This window comes from Ptychodera flava, chromosome 18 (assembly GCF_041260155.1).
Source record: "Ptychodera flava strain L36383 chromosome 18, AS_Pfla_20210202, whole genome shotgun sequence".
In the NCBI taxonomy this organism is placed as follows: Eukaryota; Metazoa; Hemichordata; class Enteropneusta; family Ptychoderidae; genus Ptychodera; species Ptychodera flava.
Window position 1 is genome coordinate 11,321,905 of NC_091945.1, and position 21,119 is coordinate 11,343,023.

At 35.4% G+C, this 21,119-nt stretch overlaps 1 protein-coding gene across 2 annotated transcripts in view; it reads left to right on the forward strand.

The window, feature by feature from the left end:
* The window catches only part of LOC139116831 (carnitine O-palmitoyltransferase 1, liver isoform-like), a 41,213-nt gene extending 24,948 nt beyond the window's left edge, over nucleotides 1-16,265 (forward strand). The window contains exons 10-18 of one of the 2 annotated variants that reach the window (XM_070679527.1): nucleotides 1,878-2,020; nucleotides 2,436-2,635; nucleotides 4,129-4,155; nucleotides 7,158-7,308; nucleotides 8,222-8,293; nucleotides 9,918-10,078; nucleotides 10,548-10,704; nucleotides 11,208-11,324; nucleotides 11,868-16,265. In XM_070679527.1, coding sequence (XP_070535628.1) covers nucleotides 1,878-2,020; nucleotides 2,436-2,635; nucleotides 4,129-4,155; nucleotides 7,158-7,308; nucleotides 8,222-8,293; nucleotides 9,918-10,078; nucleotides 10,548-10,704; nucleotides 11,208-11,324; nucleotides 11,868-12,083 — 1,244 coding nt within the window. In that variant the 3' untranslated portion in view covers nucleotides 12,084-16,265. The remainder of the gene's footprint in view (nucleotides 1-1,877; nucleotides 2,021-2,435; nucleotides 2,636-4,128; nucleotides 4,156-7,157; nucleotides 7,309-8,221; nucleotides 8,294-9,917; nucleotides 10,079-10,547; nucleotides 10,705-11,207; nucleotides 11,325-11,867) is intronic. The other variant, XM_070679528.1, reaches the window with a different exon arrangement.
* Nucleotides 16,266-21,119: the final 4,854 nt, after the last annotated feature.

Consider the following 21,119-nt stretch of genomic DNA (forward strand, 5'->3'; position numbering starts at 1 on the left):
ACCTTATGACACCACATATTGTACGTCATTAATTATGTGCATATCTAATTTTGAGCGAGCCAATAGAGCCAGAGGTCTGATTTTTGGTATGTAGGGATAACTTAGCAATACAATTTTTTTGACAAAATGTCAAGTGATCTCAATGACCTTTGACCTCAAATATACATATTTGTGCATAACTCAGTAACCACAAGTGCTACACTCTTCATATTTGGTATGATGGGACACCTTATGACGCCACATATTGTACCTCATTAATTATGTGCATATGTAATTTTGAGCGAACCAAAAGAGCTAGTGGTCTGATTTTTGGTATATAGGGATAACTTAGCAATACAATTATTTTGAAAAAATGTAATGTGACCTCAATGACCTTTGACCTCAAATATACATATTTGTCCAAAACTCAGTAACCACAAATGCTACACCCTTCATATTTGGTATGATGGGACAACTTATGACGCCACATATTGTACCTCATTAATTATGCACATATCTAATTTTGAGTGAGCGAATAGAGCTAGAGGTATGATTTTTGGTATATAGGCATAACTTAGCAATACAATTTTTTTGACAAAATGTCACGTGACCTTGGTGACCTTTGACCTCAAATATACATATTTGTCCATAACTCAGTAACCACAAGTGCTACACCCTTCATATATGGTATGATGGGACACCTTATGACGCCACATATTGTTCCTCATTAATTATGTGCATATCCAATTTTGAGCGAGCCAATAGAGCTAGAGGTCTGATTTTTGGTATGTAGGGATAACTTAGCAATACAATTTTTTTGACAAAATGTCACGTGACCTCGGTGACCTTTGACCCCAAATATACATATTTGTCCATAACTCAGGAACCACAAGTGCTACACCCTTCATATTTGGTATGATGGGACACCTTATGACGCCACATATTGTACCTGATTCATTATGTGCATATCTAATTTTGAACAAGCCAATAGAGGTAAATGTATGATTTTTAGTATATAGGGATAGACTATAGGATAGAAATTTTTTGACAAAATGTCATGTGACCTCGATAACCTTTAACCTAAAATACACGATTATGTCAATAAATAAGTAACCACAAGTGCTATGTCCTTTATATTTAGTAGGATGGGAGACCTTATGACAACACATGCTTTACCTCGTTAATTATGCCCATATATAATTGTGGGCAAGCCAATAGAGCTAGAGGTCTGAATTTTGGCATATATGGATTAATTAGCAATACAATGTTTTTTTTCAAAATGTCACGTGACCTTGATGACCTTAGACCTTGAATATGCATATATATGCATAACTCAGTAATCACAAGTTCTTTACGCTTCAATTTTGATAGGATAATAGACCTTAAGATGTCACATCTTGTACCTCATTTATTATGCACATATGTATTTCTTGGCTGGCCAATACAGCTAGAGGTTTGATCTTTTTTCCCGATTTAGAACCATAACTTAGACAAGCCTCTTGTTTCAAATTGGGAACAATGACATAGACCTATGTGTCCATAGATCTGAACATATACACTTTAGTGATACTTCTTGATGACCTCATTTCCCTGCCCCCTCAAGACTAATACTCCTATTACAAGTGGGGACTATGTCATTGTCAATGACTTGTTGACAAAAATTTTGGTGAAAATCTGAAAAAAATGTGTAGAAATTGTTGGCGTTGTATAGTATAAATGCAACAAAAATTAACTTTGGCACTCAAAGGGTTAAAAGGGTTCAGGTCATTTTATACATTAACATTTTAGCAATCATGGCACCTAGAAACATTGCATTTACAATGACTTGTGTGACCTAACTCTGAAAGGATACCGTCTGGATAATTTTTCCATGCCTTTTATCTGTTTTTTTTCCATAGAATCCAATTCACTGAAATCAAGTACAGCCATTGCAGCGTTGACGGCAAATAAGCGGGATGTGTGGGCTCGCGTTCGTAAGCAATATTTCTCAAATGGTGTCAACAAGGAGTCTATCTCCTGGATTGACAAGGCAGCATTTATGGTGAGTTATCGTTGAAATGAATATGAGAGAGAGAGAGAGAGAGAGAGAGAGAGAGAGAGAGAGAGAGAGAGAGAGAGGGGGGAGAGAGGGAGGGAGGGAGGGAGGGAGGGAACTGTCACTTGACTGGTCGTCTCATCATTGTAATCAGATTGGTTTAAAACATTAAAAATCCAAGTAGTCCTGAAAATGAAATTTTATCGTTGGTATTTTGTACCTCAAAGTCATTGAGTTTGAATGTCGGAACCACTGTATACTAGCAAAATCTTCATCATCTTGGAGATGACCATCCAAACGTTTGTGAAAAACATGTACAAAATGGATGCTTATCCATTATGAGAATTGCCGTTCATTTCACAATAATGCAAAACACACAAGTTGCAGATCTCAAAATTTTCTTCTTCTCTGTGTTCAACAGGTTGTCCTGGAAACTAAAGCTCTGGACACATTTTCCGAGCGAGGAAAGCACTTGCTCCATGGAGATGGATCAACAATTTGGTTCGATAAGAGTTTCACCGTGGTCTACTTCAGTAATGGTAAATGCGGCGCCAACGCAGAACATTCCTGGGGCGACGCACCAGTTGTTGGACACATCCTGGAACATGCCATGTCGGAAGAGTGAGTCCATGGCTTTTGATTTATTTGACTTCTGGGATCTAATTGCATGTGGACAAAATTATTGATCAGAGGGGCAGAAGCTGTAACTTTCTGCAAAATTTGTTGTCTCCATATTTAGATGATCCAGTATGTACCATCATTTCAGATTCTAACCAACCATTGCCTACCCCGATATGTAGCATTATTTGAACATTTTCAGATTTACCCCTGTCATATGATGTGATTCTGGTAGATCCCATTGCTTTCAACATAGTGGACAGATAGGCATAAGGAAGTGGACAATAGGTTCAAGTGATTTGTGAAACATGATAGACCTTCAAAATGGCAGATTGGGTGAACCTATTTCAAGGGAAATGGGTATGTGAGGGTTGAAGTCATTTGTTAAAAATAACAGTGATAATGAGCATAATGATTTACAAATACACCCTGCTGTTTTGATGTTTTGAACACATTGATACATGGTGTCTTCAAAATACAGCCAAGTGTATAAAAAACGAAACAGTACTTGGTACTCAGAACAGAAACACTTAAAAGACAAACAGTTACAGCTTCTGTGCCATTCAACAATCAGTCTTTCCAAAGTATTAGTGAGATAGTAATGTCGCTAGCGAAACAAACTTTTTTTCCAAAATGGCCGTTCTTTGAAATACTTCACCTCAGCCTTTATCATTAGATTCTTTATCAGTTTTCGTGAAGGGTTCAAGTAAGCTACATGCATGCTATTTACGCCAGTACCATTTTAAATTCAACTAATTTTCTGCTGAAAAAACTGATCAATCATGCCAGGCTGTACGTTTATAATTGCGTTGAAAAATCTCATTAACTTGGCTGGGTACAAGGTTATTGCTGTTTCTGTTCCATTATGCTGACATTGAAATATGTGACTTTTAAACTTGGCTTTGAAGCTGTTGTATCATGTTCAGAATGTGTCTTGAAACTTAGTAGAAAATGATTCTTCCAAAAAAAATTTAAATTTAAAGTACAAGTTTTGTCACAAAGGACATAGCTTGTGACACATAACTTTCCAATGTTGCGCAGGCATGGAGTCATTAAGTACCAAATGCTGGGTGTATTTACTCTGAAAACTGAAACATGTTCACCAAGTTTCAAGACAATTTCATCATGTTTTAACATTGAATACACAATAACATTTATGAGCCAATTCTACAAAGATGCAGAAATATCCAAAACCAAGAGAAATTTCAAACGCATGGTAGTTTGTTGTAATTTCTCAATTCTTATCTCCTTTTCAACTCCAAGAAGTATGCCTTTCCAAAATTTTACCCAAATTTTGACGATTTAGAAAGTTCAAACAAATTTTGAAAAAATCCAACATAGTTATTTCGCAGGCAAAACAGAAAGTTGCCTAAACTCTTTTTCTATCATCTTTGTAGTTTCAACTCACTCATGCTTGCTGATCTGTTCATTAGTATGCATATTTCTTTTATATTTGTTTGTCTGTCTTTCTTTTTGCACCATATTGCTTCTTACAGAATCCCAGGGGTACCTTCGTCCATAGGGTGAGTAGGCAGGTTTGCAGGCTGGATGACCCCTGACCTCAATATGACCTCTGACCTCTCCAGTTGTGCATTGACACTCCACGGGAAAGTTGTGTGCGTTTGCCACAGCTGTAATGTGACATTGAAGTGCTTGTTTGCTCCAAGGTTGCAAAATATTTTGTCTTTGAAAAAAATTGCCAATTTTGGACTGGGTGGATGTCTCAAATATGAAGCATTATTTGACAGACACCAGTTGATGTTCCAATTTACAACAATAATGAAGTAGCAATATCGTTGATTCGCTACAAAAATGTTGTTATTTTTATGTATAAGAGAGTAAAACTAAGAGCCTATGCCAAACCCAACCTCATAAGAACTGAATGTAAAATCATTGGGCATTGTCCTGCAATTGAATATTTTCATTCCAACTTTGTGGTAACAGATTGATGAATACCAATGAAGTAAGCCTTGCGAGATTTCAATACACTTTAATTTTGTCACTTTCAAAAGTTTTGCAGGAAGTCTGCTGTTTTCTCTCTGAAGGAAATGTTTCCAAAATTTACAAAAACCTCCAGTGGTACTCCTTCAACAGTTTGACATTTTGTTTGTGGGCTGAGTTAAGAATGTTTTGAGGCAAGGTAAATTAGTACACCGTTACATCATAGTGTTACAGAATCTGATGTGCAAGTTACATGGCTCACAGCTGAGCCATTGAGATGTTACATAAAGCTCAACAAGGTGGTGAATGAATATCGCAAATTTTGACACTTCCCCATTACCTGGCTGAAGGCATTGGCAACCCTGATGTCCTGTGAAATCTCGAGCTGTTACTCTTGGGATGATATTTGTAGCAGCACTATTACAATACTTCATGCTTTTGTGTGACGTACATTTTGAATTACAAAAAATATGCGTAGGATGGATACTACGGTGACATTAATCCTTGTCAAACCAAATCTGCAGCACATAGTCTGTGTGATGGGACAAACTATCAATTGAAACATGAGAACAAAGCTCAGTAAAGCTTTGTGTGAATCCTAATCTGAAAATAACGTCAGAGAGTGAAGACTGGTTAACGCAGATTTCGAATTTCTTCAGATCTGTATGATGCCAATCCTCAATTCCGTCTTTTGTTCTGTGGCACTTTTTATTTGCTTTTTTGTTACTGATTTTTTTCTCTTTATATATTTCCTACTGTTTGTCGCTCTGAATAAATCACCAGTATTTCTTTGTCTGTCATCTTGACAAATTTCACGGATCGTCTTCATGACAACCCTGCTTATTCAGACTTACTAGACAAAGAAAACATATGCACCTTTCCTATTTTTGAATGGCAAGATTTAGTATACAGTTAATATTATCTTGTCAGGATTTTGACATCATAAAAGAATCATTGAAACCCAAAAATATACATACTGCATGTAAATTATCTTCACATTTCCAAATGGGATTATCTAAAATCAAACTTAAATTTGTGATGGCCTATCTGCTGGAAACCAAACTGAAACAATCTTCTTTCCCATTATTTTTTTCTGCCAAATTTGAAAATGAACCTTAAGTGAATTTGTTGTTTATACTAAATTAAATATTTGAAAGTAGGGTTATATTAGCATGTTGTGAAAATGTCAGAATTAGTCTTTCTGCATGTATATTTTATTTCATTTTCACACTAAAATCAACGTGTTAATTTTTTCACCGTAATTGTCATTCTGCATTGTATGAATCTGAAGCTAAACTTATTGCTCACATTAACAAATTTATCTAAATATTCTATGTGCATGGCTGCAACTTTTAGTTTGAATGTTGAATGTCCACAAGACGAATGAAAACAAAAATTGTTTCTGATAACCTGACTCTCTGTACTGTACTTTAGGCCTGCAGAACCTCAGTGTGTTTCACTGTTCTCAAAACAATCATGTGTGAATTTGGTTTTACATTCTATAGGTCTTACTGAGCAAAAACCAAAAAATATTCCTGAATGCTGTACAGAAGTGTGTCACCAGAAAAATCATATTTTTTTTACATTTGAGTCATTGTTGATATTCAACAGTTTGTTTCCTCTAATATTTTGATGTCATTGCACTAACCCTTTTAACCTCATACTATTGGTATGATCCAGTTGATTTCAATGGTACAGCTGGACCTATATACTTGACATGGGGATGAAAGAGTTTAAAATTCTTTAGAGTGCTGTTAAAAGTTTTCCTTCCATGGAAATCCCCAGTTTCTTTAGAGTGAAATATGTGTCAAAGTAGAAAAAAATGGATATTCTATCAAAATCAATAAACTGGTAACCACAAAATGCTGAATTATGCGTCAAAAAATAAATTTTGGTATAATTTACAGATTATATATATTCTTCAGAGATACTTGATTTGATACTTCTTAGGTTTCACCAAATTTTATGAAGCCAAAATAAATCTACCGATCTGTCCCTTTGAAACTCATCATTTTAATGTAATATTGGATATGTAATATCATCATCCTATTCTTTTGTATTAAAATACTTACACACAAAATTTAAGCAATAAATCACACCCAGCGAGGGTATGGCATGAGTTCATGACATATCTGCACGAGCGAAAGAGAATGCATATACCGGTCAAAACAAAGTGGTACACCATCGCTGGGTGTGATGTATTGCTATTATATCATAACAGTATATTGGAATTCTGGCATGGAACATCAGCAAAGGATTTTTGCTCTTGCAGAATGCTCTCACGTGTGCCAACCGTGGTATATTGTGAATATACCACGGTTCTTTTCACGTCTCAACCAGTCAGATCACTGCATTTGCGCCATCAATATACTGGTATGATTTAATTTGTAATATGGTATAGTGGCCTGTGAAGAGAAGAGACCTGAGATGGTGACAAATTCAAAATTATGAATTGTTGGTTTTGCATGCAGTCATCAATAACAATTTTAAGGGGTGTTATATTATTTTTTTGACAAGATATCACCGTTTCTGTTTTACACATGATTTTCTAGACTAATTGTAGTATTGTCTCTTTGATTTACAGTGTACTGGCCGGCAAGTACGACCCCTATGGTTACTGCCTACCATTTGCTAACTATGCACAGGGTGCTGTTAGATCACCCATGTTATTACAATGGGAGATTACAGAACCATTGGGCGAACACATTCAACAGTCACTTTCCTTTGCGCAAAAGGTACGTTTTGACTGGACTGGACGATTCTCCACACAGGGGTGTTCCTGGCTCTCACACACCAGAGAGGCAACAATAAGTGATGAATCACTCAGACAACCCCTTACAAAAGACTGAACTTGTAGTGCTTGGTGGACCGCAATGTTTAAATATCAGAAATATTTGTTTCACTTCTCCATGATCTTAGAATTACCTGTTGGGTTAAGTGTAAATCAAATTTATTTAGATATTGTTCATAAGTGTATGAAATACTGTTATGCACGATATATTGAATTCAATTGCCCGCATCAATATCATTTGAATATTGCATGTAATTATGCTTAGTTTTAACCCATTGAGTGTGATAGTTTTTCCCACCAAAATTTTAGTGCAACATTTTGCCAAATTTATGACTTTTTCTATAATTTTTTTGATAATTTTGGACCAAATAGACATCACATTTCATAGACTACAGATTTTTATCAAAATTTTGGCAAAAATCTGAAAAAATTGTGTGAGATACTTTATACAAACAATAAAATTTGACTTCAGCACTGCAATAGGTTAATGATTTTCTTGTGTATGGTTGAAATTTTACAGCCTATGACATATGCACTTGGTGACATGGATTGTGTCTTTTGGTTGTCATTTCTGCAACAAGTTCAATGTATTGACTTAATCATAGCTTGATATTGGATCATTAGTACTGCCAATCATTCTTTATACTACAGCTATGACCCTTGATTATATTTTAATTATTTTAGTTCCATGAAACAAAAATGCATTTTCGTAACCTTCTACCGCAAAATTCACTACGATATACAGAAAGCAGAGCTTTAATACTAAACAGTTTCATTACTACAGTTCTATTGTTTGGTTCATAGCTGTCTCATACCACTTCTATTTTAATCTTCTGTACCTTTTTTATCACTTACAGAATAATGATGATCTAGACCTCTTTGTTATAAACCATGATGACTATGGCAAGGGTTTTGTCAAGAAGTGTAAGGTAGGTGAAATGGGAATTCATTGAATATTTTATGTGGCCAAAGATGTCCCTTTTGGAAATTGTTCACACCATTTCTCCCACCAAAATTTTAGTGCAAAATGTTACCAATTTTTATTAATTTTTCTGTAATTTTTTGCTCACGTGTTCACACACGTGAGCATGTGGTTCAGCCATGTCTGTCTGTGTGTGTGTCTGTGTGTCTGTGTGTGTGTCCGTGTGTCTGTATCCCCATTATCTCAAAAATGGCTGAACGTATTTCAGTCAAATTTGGTAGACATCTTCAGAATTCAAATGGCTAGAACTGAAAAGGTTTTGGTGGGCGTGGCTTGCATACTCTTTGTTAATTTGCATAATTAATGATTTTAGAGAAAACAGATATACATTAAAACAACTTGCTATATACATCAAAGATACTGTGATATAACATTATTGAAAGTCAAAAGACATATTTTTACTTCAGCCAATTCCTAATTTGCATATTAAATGAATTTTCATAATTTGGGATATTTATCTGTATTGACTTGATGAAACTTGCTATGTACATTAAAGACAGTCATTAAGCATTTTCTCTTCAGCCAATTCCTAATTTGCATATTTAATGAACTTTCCTAATTAGGGATATATATCTGAATCGACTTGACCAAAGTTGACAAAACTTGCTACTTTTATTGCATATACCATGATACAACATTATTGAAAATCATTAAGCATTTTTACTGAAGCCAATTCCTAATTTACATATTTAATGAACTTTGCTTATTAGGGATATATACCGAGATTTACTTGATCAAAGTTGGCAAAACATGCTATGTACATTGATGATTAAACGGGTTAAAACAATATCAAAAGTCATTTCACATTTTCATGTCAGCTAATTTATAATTTGCATGTCTAATGAGCTTTCACAGCTCGGCATATATGGCTTGAAGGACTTGGCCAATGGTAATTACACTTGCTATATAAAGTGGAGATACAATGACAGCAGTCACAGAACTTTAATATTTTTATTTCAGCTTATTACATATTTGTATACTTCATGACCTAATCGGCAGTGATTATTGTTCATCATGTTGATCATAATACTTTCAATGAAGTTGTAAACATGTGGCAAAGGTTCAATTTTACACAACTGCAATATATAATGAAACACGTGAGCATTTTCAGTTCATATCTGGTTTGATAATTTTGGACCAAATGGACATCACATGTCATTGGCTCCAGTTTTTCTCAAAATTTTGGCAAAAATCTGAGAAAAATTGACCGGAGTTTATTTTATAAAGGGACAAAAATAGACTTTGGCGCTCAAAGGGATAATTATTTGAGCAATGTTCAAAATAAGCTATGACATTTATAATAAAACGCAAAGAACTTTGCAGTCATGCTCAACTATTTTGAAGGTATAATAGCCACTGATTACCAGGATGTGTTTGTTCCACATTCAAACATAATTACTTGACATGTAATAAAATATCTGCAATACTCAGATACCAATTTTCAGCTGTCACCACTAACAATGGAATAATTTGTTTGAAAGTACTGTCTATGCACTCGTATTCTGAGATCTGTGTCACGCATAATGACTTACTGGAATTCTAATCATCATGTATGTACATTTCTCTGTCAGGTCAGCCCAGATGCATACATTCAACTGGCCCTCCAACTTGCCTATTACCGAGACGCTGGTCACTTTGCGCTGACCTACGAATCATCAATGACAAGGCTTTATCTCCACGGTAGAACAGAAACTGTCAGATCTCTGACAAAAGCAGCAGCAGAGTTCGTTAGGTAAGCCATAACATACAGATCTAGACATACTGCTACTGTTTGCATTTTGATGTGATAGCGCCCTCAACGGTCATATTTTGAAAGGATTCAAATTATGATTTGTTTTGCATTTTGCATTACAAATAGTTTACCTACATGATCTGGAGTGAATTTACTTTCTGTAAAATGGGTCTAGACTAAGAAGAAAGTAGCAAAATCGGTCATGTCTAGAGAAGAATCTGGCATAATGTAATGACATGTATTATGTAATTTTATCATACATCTTGTGCCACAGCCATGAAACGATATTGGTATATAGCAGTCAAGAATTAATATTCATATATTTGTCAAACACTTCAGAGCCATGGAAGATCTCATGCCACAGCTATAAGATGATATCAATATATGAGCAGCATGCAGTTTTGCGTTGCTGCTCTCATAAAGCATGTCTGAAATCAAGAATATTAATATAATTGTCTGACACTTTCAGAGCCATGGAAGACAAAGATAAGAGCAATGAGGAGAGGATAGCCCTGATGCGGAAAGCTGCTGCTGATCATCAGACACTGTACAGAGATTGTATGAGTGGCAAAGGATGTGACAGACATCTCTTTGCTCTCTTTGTACTATGCAAAGGTCTGGGAAATGTAAGTATTCAGATGTATTATATGTGAACTCAAGGTTCTATAAATGTAAATTTCTGCAAGGATTTGACAATCTAGGTTTTAAAGAAGAGTTTTCGAGAGTGGTTCTCAAGGTTTTTGGAGTTTTAGTTTCAAAATAGCTGCAAAAGATCTTGGAAATCTGAAATTTACAGAGTTTTGGTGCTGCTACACAAAGATTGGTGTATTCCCAAGACATAGTCAAAGAAGATTGATTAGAAGAAGCATTTCCTTGAAATGCCCCCTTGAAATGTGGTGTCTCTGACCCAGACACTGCAAAAACAAAATGAAACATGAGATAAAAAATCAACCAAAGGAACAAACTTGTATGAAATTTCGACCTGGCTAAGATTAATCCAGTATGCAGTGCATACAGTAAATTGTAAAATTTTCAATAATTTTTTTTTTTCTGTGCAACATTTTTTTTTCCCAGACTTCATAAAAATGATATTCATAATAATGTGTTTTGATCTCTCGTTGACACGCAGGAGAGTGAATTCCTACACACGGCCCTAACTTTGCCATGGACACTGTCAACCAGTCAAACACCACAACAACAAATTGAAAGCAACCCATCAGTTGGCCATCCTTGCTACAGAGACATGGTGAGTCAATAAAATAAATTGGGTGATTTGGACAGTTTTGACTAATCAGATATATCTGCCTTTTTGCTGTAAGATACTTTCTTGGTATTGAAATTTGCACATTAAAAAAAAACTGCCGTTGTATTACTGTTAATATTCTGTAAACTCAAACATCAATTATTTTTCATTCTCATGTTGAAACATCAAATATTTCATGAATTATTGACCTTTTCATTTTCAAATTTTGATCTACCATATTCTGTTCTGTTGCCTAGTCAGAGCTAGAAAGACTTTTGCATGCACACAGAAAGATTTGAAAAATTCAGTGCGAGATATTCATACGATTCTCTATATCATTGAAGAGTCGCCTATAGTTTATATATAACCGGAAGCAAAGCGTAAAATTACTGCCTTTAGGCAATGAAATGATACAGATGTTGTTTTTGATGCTTTCACCCCTGTTTACATGTACAGAGGTCCATCTTTGTCATAGAAAACAATAGGTTGGTTCCAAATTTCGATGGCAAAAGTGTTAAAACACATGACGTCTTTCCTAATTGACAGGCTTCCCCTGGAGGTGGCTTTGGCCCTGTTTCCGATTCAGGATATGGAGTCTCTTACATGATACCTGAAGACAGCCGATTCTTCTTCCACGTTTCCTCCAAGAAGTCCTGTCCCCAGACGGACTCCAAGAGGTTTGTTGATAACATCTTCAAGGCTCTGGCTGACATGAAAAGCATCTTTAAGGAGGTTATACCCGACGGTGTCAAGAAACACTAGCAACATTCACAATTCATTGTAAAATGTCCCATGTTAAATACTGTTTCTCCATGTAAACTCAGATTTGTATTATCAATATTTCAACTTGTGCGTGTGTTTCAAAAGTCTGATGCCCTTGTGTAAAGTCAATGGCGCAAGTTCAAAGTTAATGTTTCACACAGCATTTTGTGTCCGTCAAAAATGTTTAGCTTGAATTGAAGTTCATTGATTCAGGGATGATGTAAGTTTAAAGTTCAAAGGGAAATCAGAGTTCAGCATTTTACAAACAGGGTTGTTTTTAAGAATTGCAGAGTTTTTAAATTAGTGTTAAGAACGATAAATGCGTATTTGTCCGTATTGAAGAGATTTTGTCGTAGTTCTCATTAGTGGAAAGTAAGACAAGAAATCTTGTTAAAAACGTTTTGATTTCAAATTTGCAAAGGTTAATGAGTACATTTTATATGAAGACGTTTAAGTGCATAATTTTGCCAAATTTAAAGGCACAGCCAATGAGTACACTAGCCTATATCATCAATGATGTACCATGAATACATCAAGCAACGTCAAAATCCATCAATAATAAAGAGCATTCCGAAAATATCTCTTTCCTCGCAACCTTCTGCATCAGCCAGGACACTATGTCACTCTAGAAAATATGATTTATAGCGAACATAGCCATAACTTTTGTGGTATTTTTGTTATTCATAAAACAAACGTTTGTCTTAATCTGCTCCCCAGAATTAAAAGAACCAGGTACTTGCCATGCAAACACAGCTCATATTGTACAATATGTGAGGATATTCTTGATAGATCAGTTCTAGTCTCGACTAAAATTAACTCATCAACATTAACAATGGACATCACAAAAATAAAGGCAATATGAAGACTTGGCAGTTTGACACAATTTTAGGAGTAGATGACAAAACTGGTTTTCACAAATCGATCAAAAAAACTCGAAAATTCATCAAAAGTTACAGCTAGGGAAGCTTGAAGTTTTACTTAGCGAATTGTGAAGTGTGAGCTGCATGCAAATATATTTTGACTGATTTGCATATTCATTGACCACCCTCTATATCATTTTTAGTGAACCACACTTTTGAGTGAAAAATGAAATTTGTATCATCTTTCTGATTGAACTAAAAATGCAATTGGTCTCTGCAACTTAACCAATGCTTTGCTTTGAAAGTCATCGAAAGAGACAGTTATTGATTTCCCAGTTCAATTCGCACAATTTTTTTCACTGGACTATAACTCACGGAATCTCTGTTGATGTACTGTTGTAATACGTCTGCTTGGCTAATCCAATATATCTTGGAGTTTCACTCTTTTCAGGGATATTTATTACAGCGTGGTTGTTTTGTAAAACTCTAAGTCATTGGGTAAGACATTTCTGTAATAGTTGTCTAGTTGTCAACAGTCCCACCACAGTGAGTTACTATAGCCATTTCTTTTTGGGGGGGATTTGTGTTTCCTTTTTTTTGGGGGGGGGTATGTTTCCTTTTTGGGGGGTTGCAGCATGTTAGCATGTTACTAAGATAGACAAGACATGCATTGGCATCAAAGGGAAGGAAATTTGAAGGCCCAGTAACTGTGACTTTGACTTTCCTTATTGTCATTTTGCTCTGATCAGTAACAGTTGCTGTGGTGTATTTCCTACTCTGTTGTTGAAGCACTCGGTATTTTGTTTGTCAGCTTACTCTGTTAAATTTATACATTGTCCTGCATTGATATCATTGGTAACTGAATTTAAGTCGGAACTTGAATTTGATCATCAGCAGTAACATTGATGCATGTCACACACTCACGTGTTGCATCGGTGGGCCAAATACTGGGTATTCTAACTTGCAATAGGAAAACCAAGAAACTGTAGTTAAACTTGGAACAAAAAGTACTGTAGAAAATAAGAGTTTCAGTTGCGGGGTTTCAACCAAATTTGCCATTGCAGTTTGAGATATGTATATCGTAACAAGTATTACCAGGAGACTCTGCCAAAGAATTTCCAATGTTCAGAAAATTTATTCAAAATATTAACTTCTAAGAGAATGGCTAATGACTGTGAACTTGAAAAAGTTTTTTATTTCCATTGTATGAAGTCCACCATTCAGACCAGACCTTCAAAGACCACCAACTACGTGCAGCATTATGAAAACTGTAGTTCTGCCACTGTGACATTTTTAAAATTTGGTGATTTTAGAGAAAATGTTCAAAACAAGAATTCAACTGTTGAAGCTTCTCAGCGTAAATTTGATAATGAGGTACATAACTATGTCACTTGATTAGTAATCTGTGGTGCATAATTTGCTTCCAAGTGTATTGAAGTTGGTTCAGATACTGCCTGCTAGAGGGCAGATCCTCAAGAATAGAAATAACAAATTAAAGGTCCACTAGCTGTATCTGTGCACACGTTTTTTGATAAGATGGTTTGAAGACATTATCAAAGAACAAAATGGCTTAAGAACAGGAATCTGAAACATCTGTCTGAAGATTTGATGGTAATTTTTTGGTAAAGCAAAATGCATAACATAAGCTGTTCTTGAATAAATTGCTTATGTTAACACCCACATGGAATCTCCCGTTTTGGATTGTTCATATCACAGTCTGTTTGTCACTCGTGTCTTTGAGAATCTGCCGGTAGCAAGCAAGATTTTAAGCAACTTCAATACAAGAAGAAACAAAGTATGTGAACTTGATTGAAGTGTATCCAATTGTAAAATTTATGCCAAAATTTGCTGTAATTACACAATTTATTGCTGCAACCTTTCACCACCATGGTTCCACCCAAACCCATTGTTATCAATGGTGATCTTGGACCTGTATACAGGGAACTGGGGGTGAAAGGGTTAAAGACTGTACGGTTCAGAATTATATGTTTTCATTGTGTCGTTCCATATGAATTCACATGACCACAAAGCTTACAGTGTTTTTCAGCTTTTTTCCAGGAAATTGTCTCTACAGTGTGTAGGTATTGCAGTATTATTTTGCTCATTGCAAGTAAAACGTGTTTGTGAAATTTTTACAAAATGTGGAATACATTGAATGATATGTAAATTGAGTCAATAGTACAACCACAAATATATAATAATTGAAGTGTCCATTGTTTTTTATGCATTTTATGAGTGAAATTTATCAGTGACGAAACAAAGTTTGTTGAATTTTAAGAATAGTTGCAGGGTGTTGTATTTTAGCTATTGATATATTTGTACAGGATTCTGGTAAGAAGAACAATATGACCTGATTTTTTCTGATTGTCAGACCAACATACACACTATCCCTCTTTATACTTGGATATCTCTGTAGAAGTTTTTGGTCAAAAAATTACTCACAGATAGTGACTTTTGAGGCTGAGGCTCTTCTGGACACCTGTTTCATTGGTGTGAATGTAACCAATCAGATGTTACCAATTTCGAGGTTGACCAATCAGAATTTTAGCAATTTAGAGGTTGACCAATCAGATGTTACCAATTTAGAGGTTGACCAATAAGGTGCTACATTGTCAGAGGTTGGATAATTCAGAATGATAGACCAATGTGTAGATTTGAATGCACTTATACTCAATATGAACGCATTTTATGTTCCTTATTTGCTCTGAATTCGTACATAGACATTCAGATATAGGTACGCTCTCAGCATATAATGCTCATTTTTCCTAAGTAATGTATTTGTCTATTCCAAATGTATGAATTAGTATTCATAGATTATGCAAATTAAGAATATTTATGTGCTTAAATTACGCATATACAGCAGTTAGCCTTCATATGTTGCCGCTATTTTAACCCAGTTATTGACTGCAGAAATGTTCAATTTTAAGAAGGGAACATGGTAGCTATTGAGCTTAAAGTTTATCCTGATGACAATACCTCATTTTTATCGAAATATAGTCTGTACAACGACATCCCCATAATGCAATGAACTTGAACAAGGTCATGAAATGTAACTTTCAGTCTAATGTAACTTATTTATTCATTCTTACAGCCTTCAATGTACAGCAACACACAATGCAATCTACTGTCACATCCTGTCTAGGGACCACTTCACAGCTCTTTGCAGTTTCAATATTTATTTTACTTTAATAATCTCGAGTATCTTACTTACCTATGTTGTAGTGTTACTGTTGTTGAAACACTTTTATTTTTTTTGCAACACACAATGCAAGTCAGATTGTGAATTTTTTTGAATGCAATAAAATGTATTGAAATAAATCTAGTTTGGCAGTTTTTATGTTTGCGTGATTTTTTTTGTTTGCTTGGATTTTTTGTGTGTGAGTCTTTAAAAGTTTTTATGATCATAATGTCAGGCAGAATGCACTTCAAGGACAGATATTTGGATATTTATTAAATTTTTACAATATTCTTTTTGCCTACGATCAAGGAGGCTCATTTTAAGTTTTTACAGAGTAAAGAAAGTTTTCACCAGCATATTTTTTGTGAAAATCGAAAATTGTATTTTTCCCCATAGAGCTAACTCAGGGATGGCGGCCATTTTGAATTTCAAGTGTTGGTAAATGTAGGGTTATTAGTTTCTCTGGAACCAAATTTTGCGCGGTGACCCAAGATTTTTATTCTTCATTTGGAAAGGCAATGGCTGAAAGTTTCCTGAAGGATAATTTGAGCAAAAGTTTACATCTTTCAATTTCAAACTTTGATCATCTGCTATCGAAGTAGAAAATACTTAGTGTACAACCTGCGCTCTTGTGTGATGATGTTAAAATGAAAAAACGAGTTTTATCTATTGGTAATTTGTTTCCTGTGGAAATGTCATCATGTTCATGTTTGAAGGGTCTGTAGCTGTAACTTTTGATGATATATTTTCACAATTTTTGTTTTTTAGTTTTTATTGTCAACTACTGCTTCTTGTATTCAAAGAATTCAGCTTGTCAACACAGTCTGTACATGTGAAAACTTCATTGTTATTGTTGACAAGTGAATACTGGTCTGGACTAGAATTATATTGTGAACTATAAGAGTGCATTTTATATATATATATATATATATATTATATATATATATATATATATATATATATATATATATATATATATATGACATTGTGTTGACATGCTAAATATTGGGTGTGTCAAGATGCTTTGCAGAGTAGAATAAGAACTTGAATTGACAAACAAAACAAAATTGGTGAAAAATTCATCCTTGTTCCTCTGATTGTTCTTTCAAAATGTGGTATATTATGACATTTCTATATTTTGCTATATTGCAGTGTGCCCAATTTGTTCCTACCCATCCAGATTTGATAATATTAATTGTTTGTAAATGATAACGGTTCGACGCTTGGCAATGTTTCATAAAGCCTGCCGCACATGAGAGAAATTAGCTGAGCAAAATTTCATTCAAGGCTGTTTGCTCACCCATTTTACTCTCGTGTGCGGGCGATTTTTCGTGTTTTATTCCTCTCAATCCATTTCATTGAGCAAAATATTCAACATGTTTGATATTTTTTGCCTTGTGGGGCAAATTCCTCACTGTGTGCACAAGAGAAAGTGATTTTACTCAGTTCTTTGTCACTGTGTGCAAAATGATCGACAGTAGCATTGAAAACACAGTCGCTTATGGTTCAATACACAGCAGCGCTGAAAGATCTTCCTATTTTGTCTGCCATATATCTTCCATAGTAACTTCTTTTTGAAATCACATTTTGGCAGGTATCTGTGGAAATCACCATTGAACATCAATGAAAATTTGTACTAGTGTCACTATGGCAAGAAAGTGAGTCTGTAAAGGCATTATTTTCATGTGGGCTTTGATCAAAGTGTGAGAAGAACAAAGCATGGGTATATGAGTTTAACACATGTTATTACATCGTCGTAAACCACGCGCCTTTTTACGGCAACAGCTTAGCGCTACCCGTTAATTTTGCGTAGGTCAGCGGAGCGGAAATTATTGCTCTGGCTCACAAGAATGATGTTACCGGTATTACAGTTAAGCTACTATATGGCAAAATCATTGAGAGGGCAGCATACTGTTTTTAGTGTAATGCGTTGTACGTAATAAAAACGTAAAAAATAAGTCATGATAGATCTCGCTATGCTGTATAAGGAACTGCCTGCCTCTTCAAAATAAATTTTGATAGGCCCAGGTGTAATTTATTCCCTCTCAGGCTAAACTGTTCCACTTCTATAAAGACTCTTTGAATTCATTACCAGCATTTGTGGCACACAGTCCATGTAGCCGACAATGAGATGCAAATGATATGCGGTTAGTGTCTCCTGGACTAACTTTCAGCTGGTTGCTCACTTTCTACTATTTTTATAGTATTTTATACAAAGGCACAGACTTATTCAACCTGCAACTTAAAATTGATAGTGATTTTGTAGCTCATTCTTTACTATTTTTCATAGTTTTCGGTAGCCGGTATCAGACACTTCGTGTTCGTGTCAGCTACATGGACGATCTGCCGCATTTGTATAGGCTGAGATTTCTGTCCTTTTTGTCTGTCAAAGCTTAACGGCATAAAAATCCACTTCTGCAACAGATATGAGTCACAAAGTGTGTATCACCTACTTCTTGGGAAATCTTCTGTGAAGTAGACCAATGCGGGTAAGTGTAAATATCTCAGTGCATAATACAGGTAGTTGCTGTGTGGAAATATTCCAAACCCATCGGCATACCTCAGAAATTGCACCATATTTATCAGACAAAGGTTCTGCAGACAGTGTGCAATCTGACCTTCAGTAGATCTGCAATGCAGATTTGTAGACCAAGTCTCAGCTTTTTGTCTAGTTTATCTACAAGTCACTTCTTGGCGCTGGCAGATAGAACTCCGTCTACTGGTCTGTGATGATCTACATCACTGGTCAACCTTTGAAAGCTCTTTCATCTCTATTACATCACAGTAATTATCATGTGTGTGTAAATATATATATATATATATATTTGATATATATATGCACCTGTTGCACCTGCAACACAATATAAACAGTTCAATTCCCAGCAAACCTTCACTCCTGATGATTGCTTAGCGCATGAAACAGCCTGTAGAGTGACAACTACAAGTTCCTAGATTCTCAGTATATATATTTCTGATATGTTTGTCAATCAATCAATCAATTAATCATAGCTTTGTAGGTCAGTGTCTGACCTACCGGTAGTTAACCTGACATTCCACAGGATTTGCATTATCATAGAACTCCTGAGGCATGACTTACCAGTGTCTTTTGGGGTTTACGCTAGGGAGGCAAACTATTATATAGGTCATGGGAGGCCGGCATGGATGGTCAAAAATTTGGAAAAATCTTTAGAGCAAAATAGCGCAACGAACACTTGCAGCTGTGCTTATTTTTGAAAGAAAAGTATTAACATCCAGTGCAAAATAATCAAATGTGAAAAAAATAGCATGCCTGCCGTGCAAAATCTGAAAAAAAATGTCAGATTTTGTAATTATACAGACATAAAAAAGACTTGCTTGTTTGTGTCAATCCTGATCATGCACTTCCTTCCTCAGATCTAATGGTCAATCCCCGAGCTAGAGCAGCTGAGCTGTATGGCTTTGAGGGAATTGAATAAACTTCTACTTGACCTATGGCTAAAAAATAGATATTGCGAATGGTGCTTCTCTTGTGGTAACCATGGTTTGAGAATTAACATTATCTGTGTGAAGCAGTACTTGCTGTGGATTTATCTGTCTGACAACTCTGGTAATCCCAGAATTGATTTTACACTTGAAAACAAGTATTAGAGCTCTTTGAGTAAAGGTTGAATTGATAAACTATTATGTACAAATCACTGAATGACAGTGCAGGAACTCTTCAACTGGGTAAAAACTTCTTTCATTTGTGCACAAGAGAAAAATTAAGTCAGTGTACTGACTGTTTTGTAAAACAAGGTATTTAAGGTAATACATATGATGCCTCAAAACTGAAAGTTTTAAACTTTTGCTAAAGCTGTCCTCACAGAAACTTTTGAGCATGCCATTTCAAAATCAAGAATAAAATTCAAGGTCACCATGCAAATTTCGGTACCAGAGAAACAATTGAACTATCTAAATATTTAAATATATTTGACATCCAAAATGGCTGCTATCCCCGTGTTGCTCAAAGGGAAAAAATGATTGATTTTCACGATATCAAGATAGTGAAAACTCCGTTTATCCCAAAAACTTCAATTGAAGTCCACACAGGCAGTATACCAGGTACGTACTGCTGTGATACGATCCCTCCTCTGCTGCTCACTAATTGGTCCTTGGTATCTCTTGTCATTGTGGTGCCGGCAGACGTCTCAATGTCTGACTTCAACCCCATCATCATTTTGTCCCTCTTGATCCCTGGAGGTAGCAGGCAGATCTAACCTGTGGGGCTGAAATTTCCTGTCAGTTGCTAACTAGCTTCAAACAATGCAGAAGAAGATTTATGATCATACCAGTAATTGTGGAGAAAGGGTCATTTTTATGGTGGATGCACATCGGGCATTCTTTGCCATATGGGGGTGAACTTTGACCCATGACATGGCATTTGATACAGTTCCTACACTTTTAACTAATCATGACATTATCTCTTGATGATTATTTTCCCATTTCGGTCAATTCTGGCATTTCTCAAACACTAACCGATGTTGTAAAAACATACAATCAGAAAACTGTATGTGTCTACCTGTATAAAAACAGATACAAACATGTGTAAAAGTGTGAAGGTGATTTCATAACAAAAACCATACAATTCAGTTATCATAAAATAATAGTGTTATCACCTAAAACAGGGATGGAATCAAGTTCAAATTCTTTGATTTCTTAAATTTGTAAGTCTACAAGGTGCCACAAAAAACAGTGAGGAAGTTAAATGTGATTACTCCTTTTCAACATTTTTTTCCTTTTTTGCATTCAAGAAACAGTTATAATCGCTACTGAATAGCAGACGTATTACTGGCTCTCCTGATCTGAATAACAATTATTACTTCAATTCTAATGACCGTCAAAATACATAACAGTGCTTTACAACTTTGTGATCAAATGTCTTGTACTATTAACATTAAACCTTTAACCTGCCAGACAGTACCCCATCAGCCAACTCATTGAAAAGCGGTATTGAGCCAAAACCATACGTATTTCCACCCA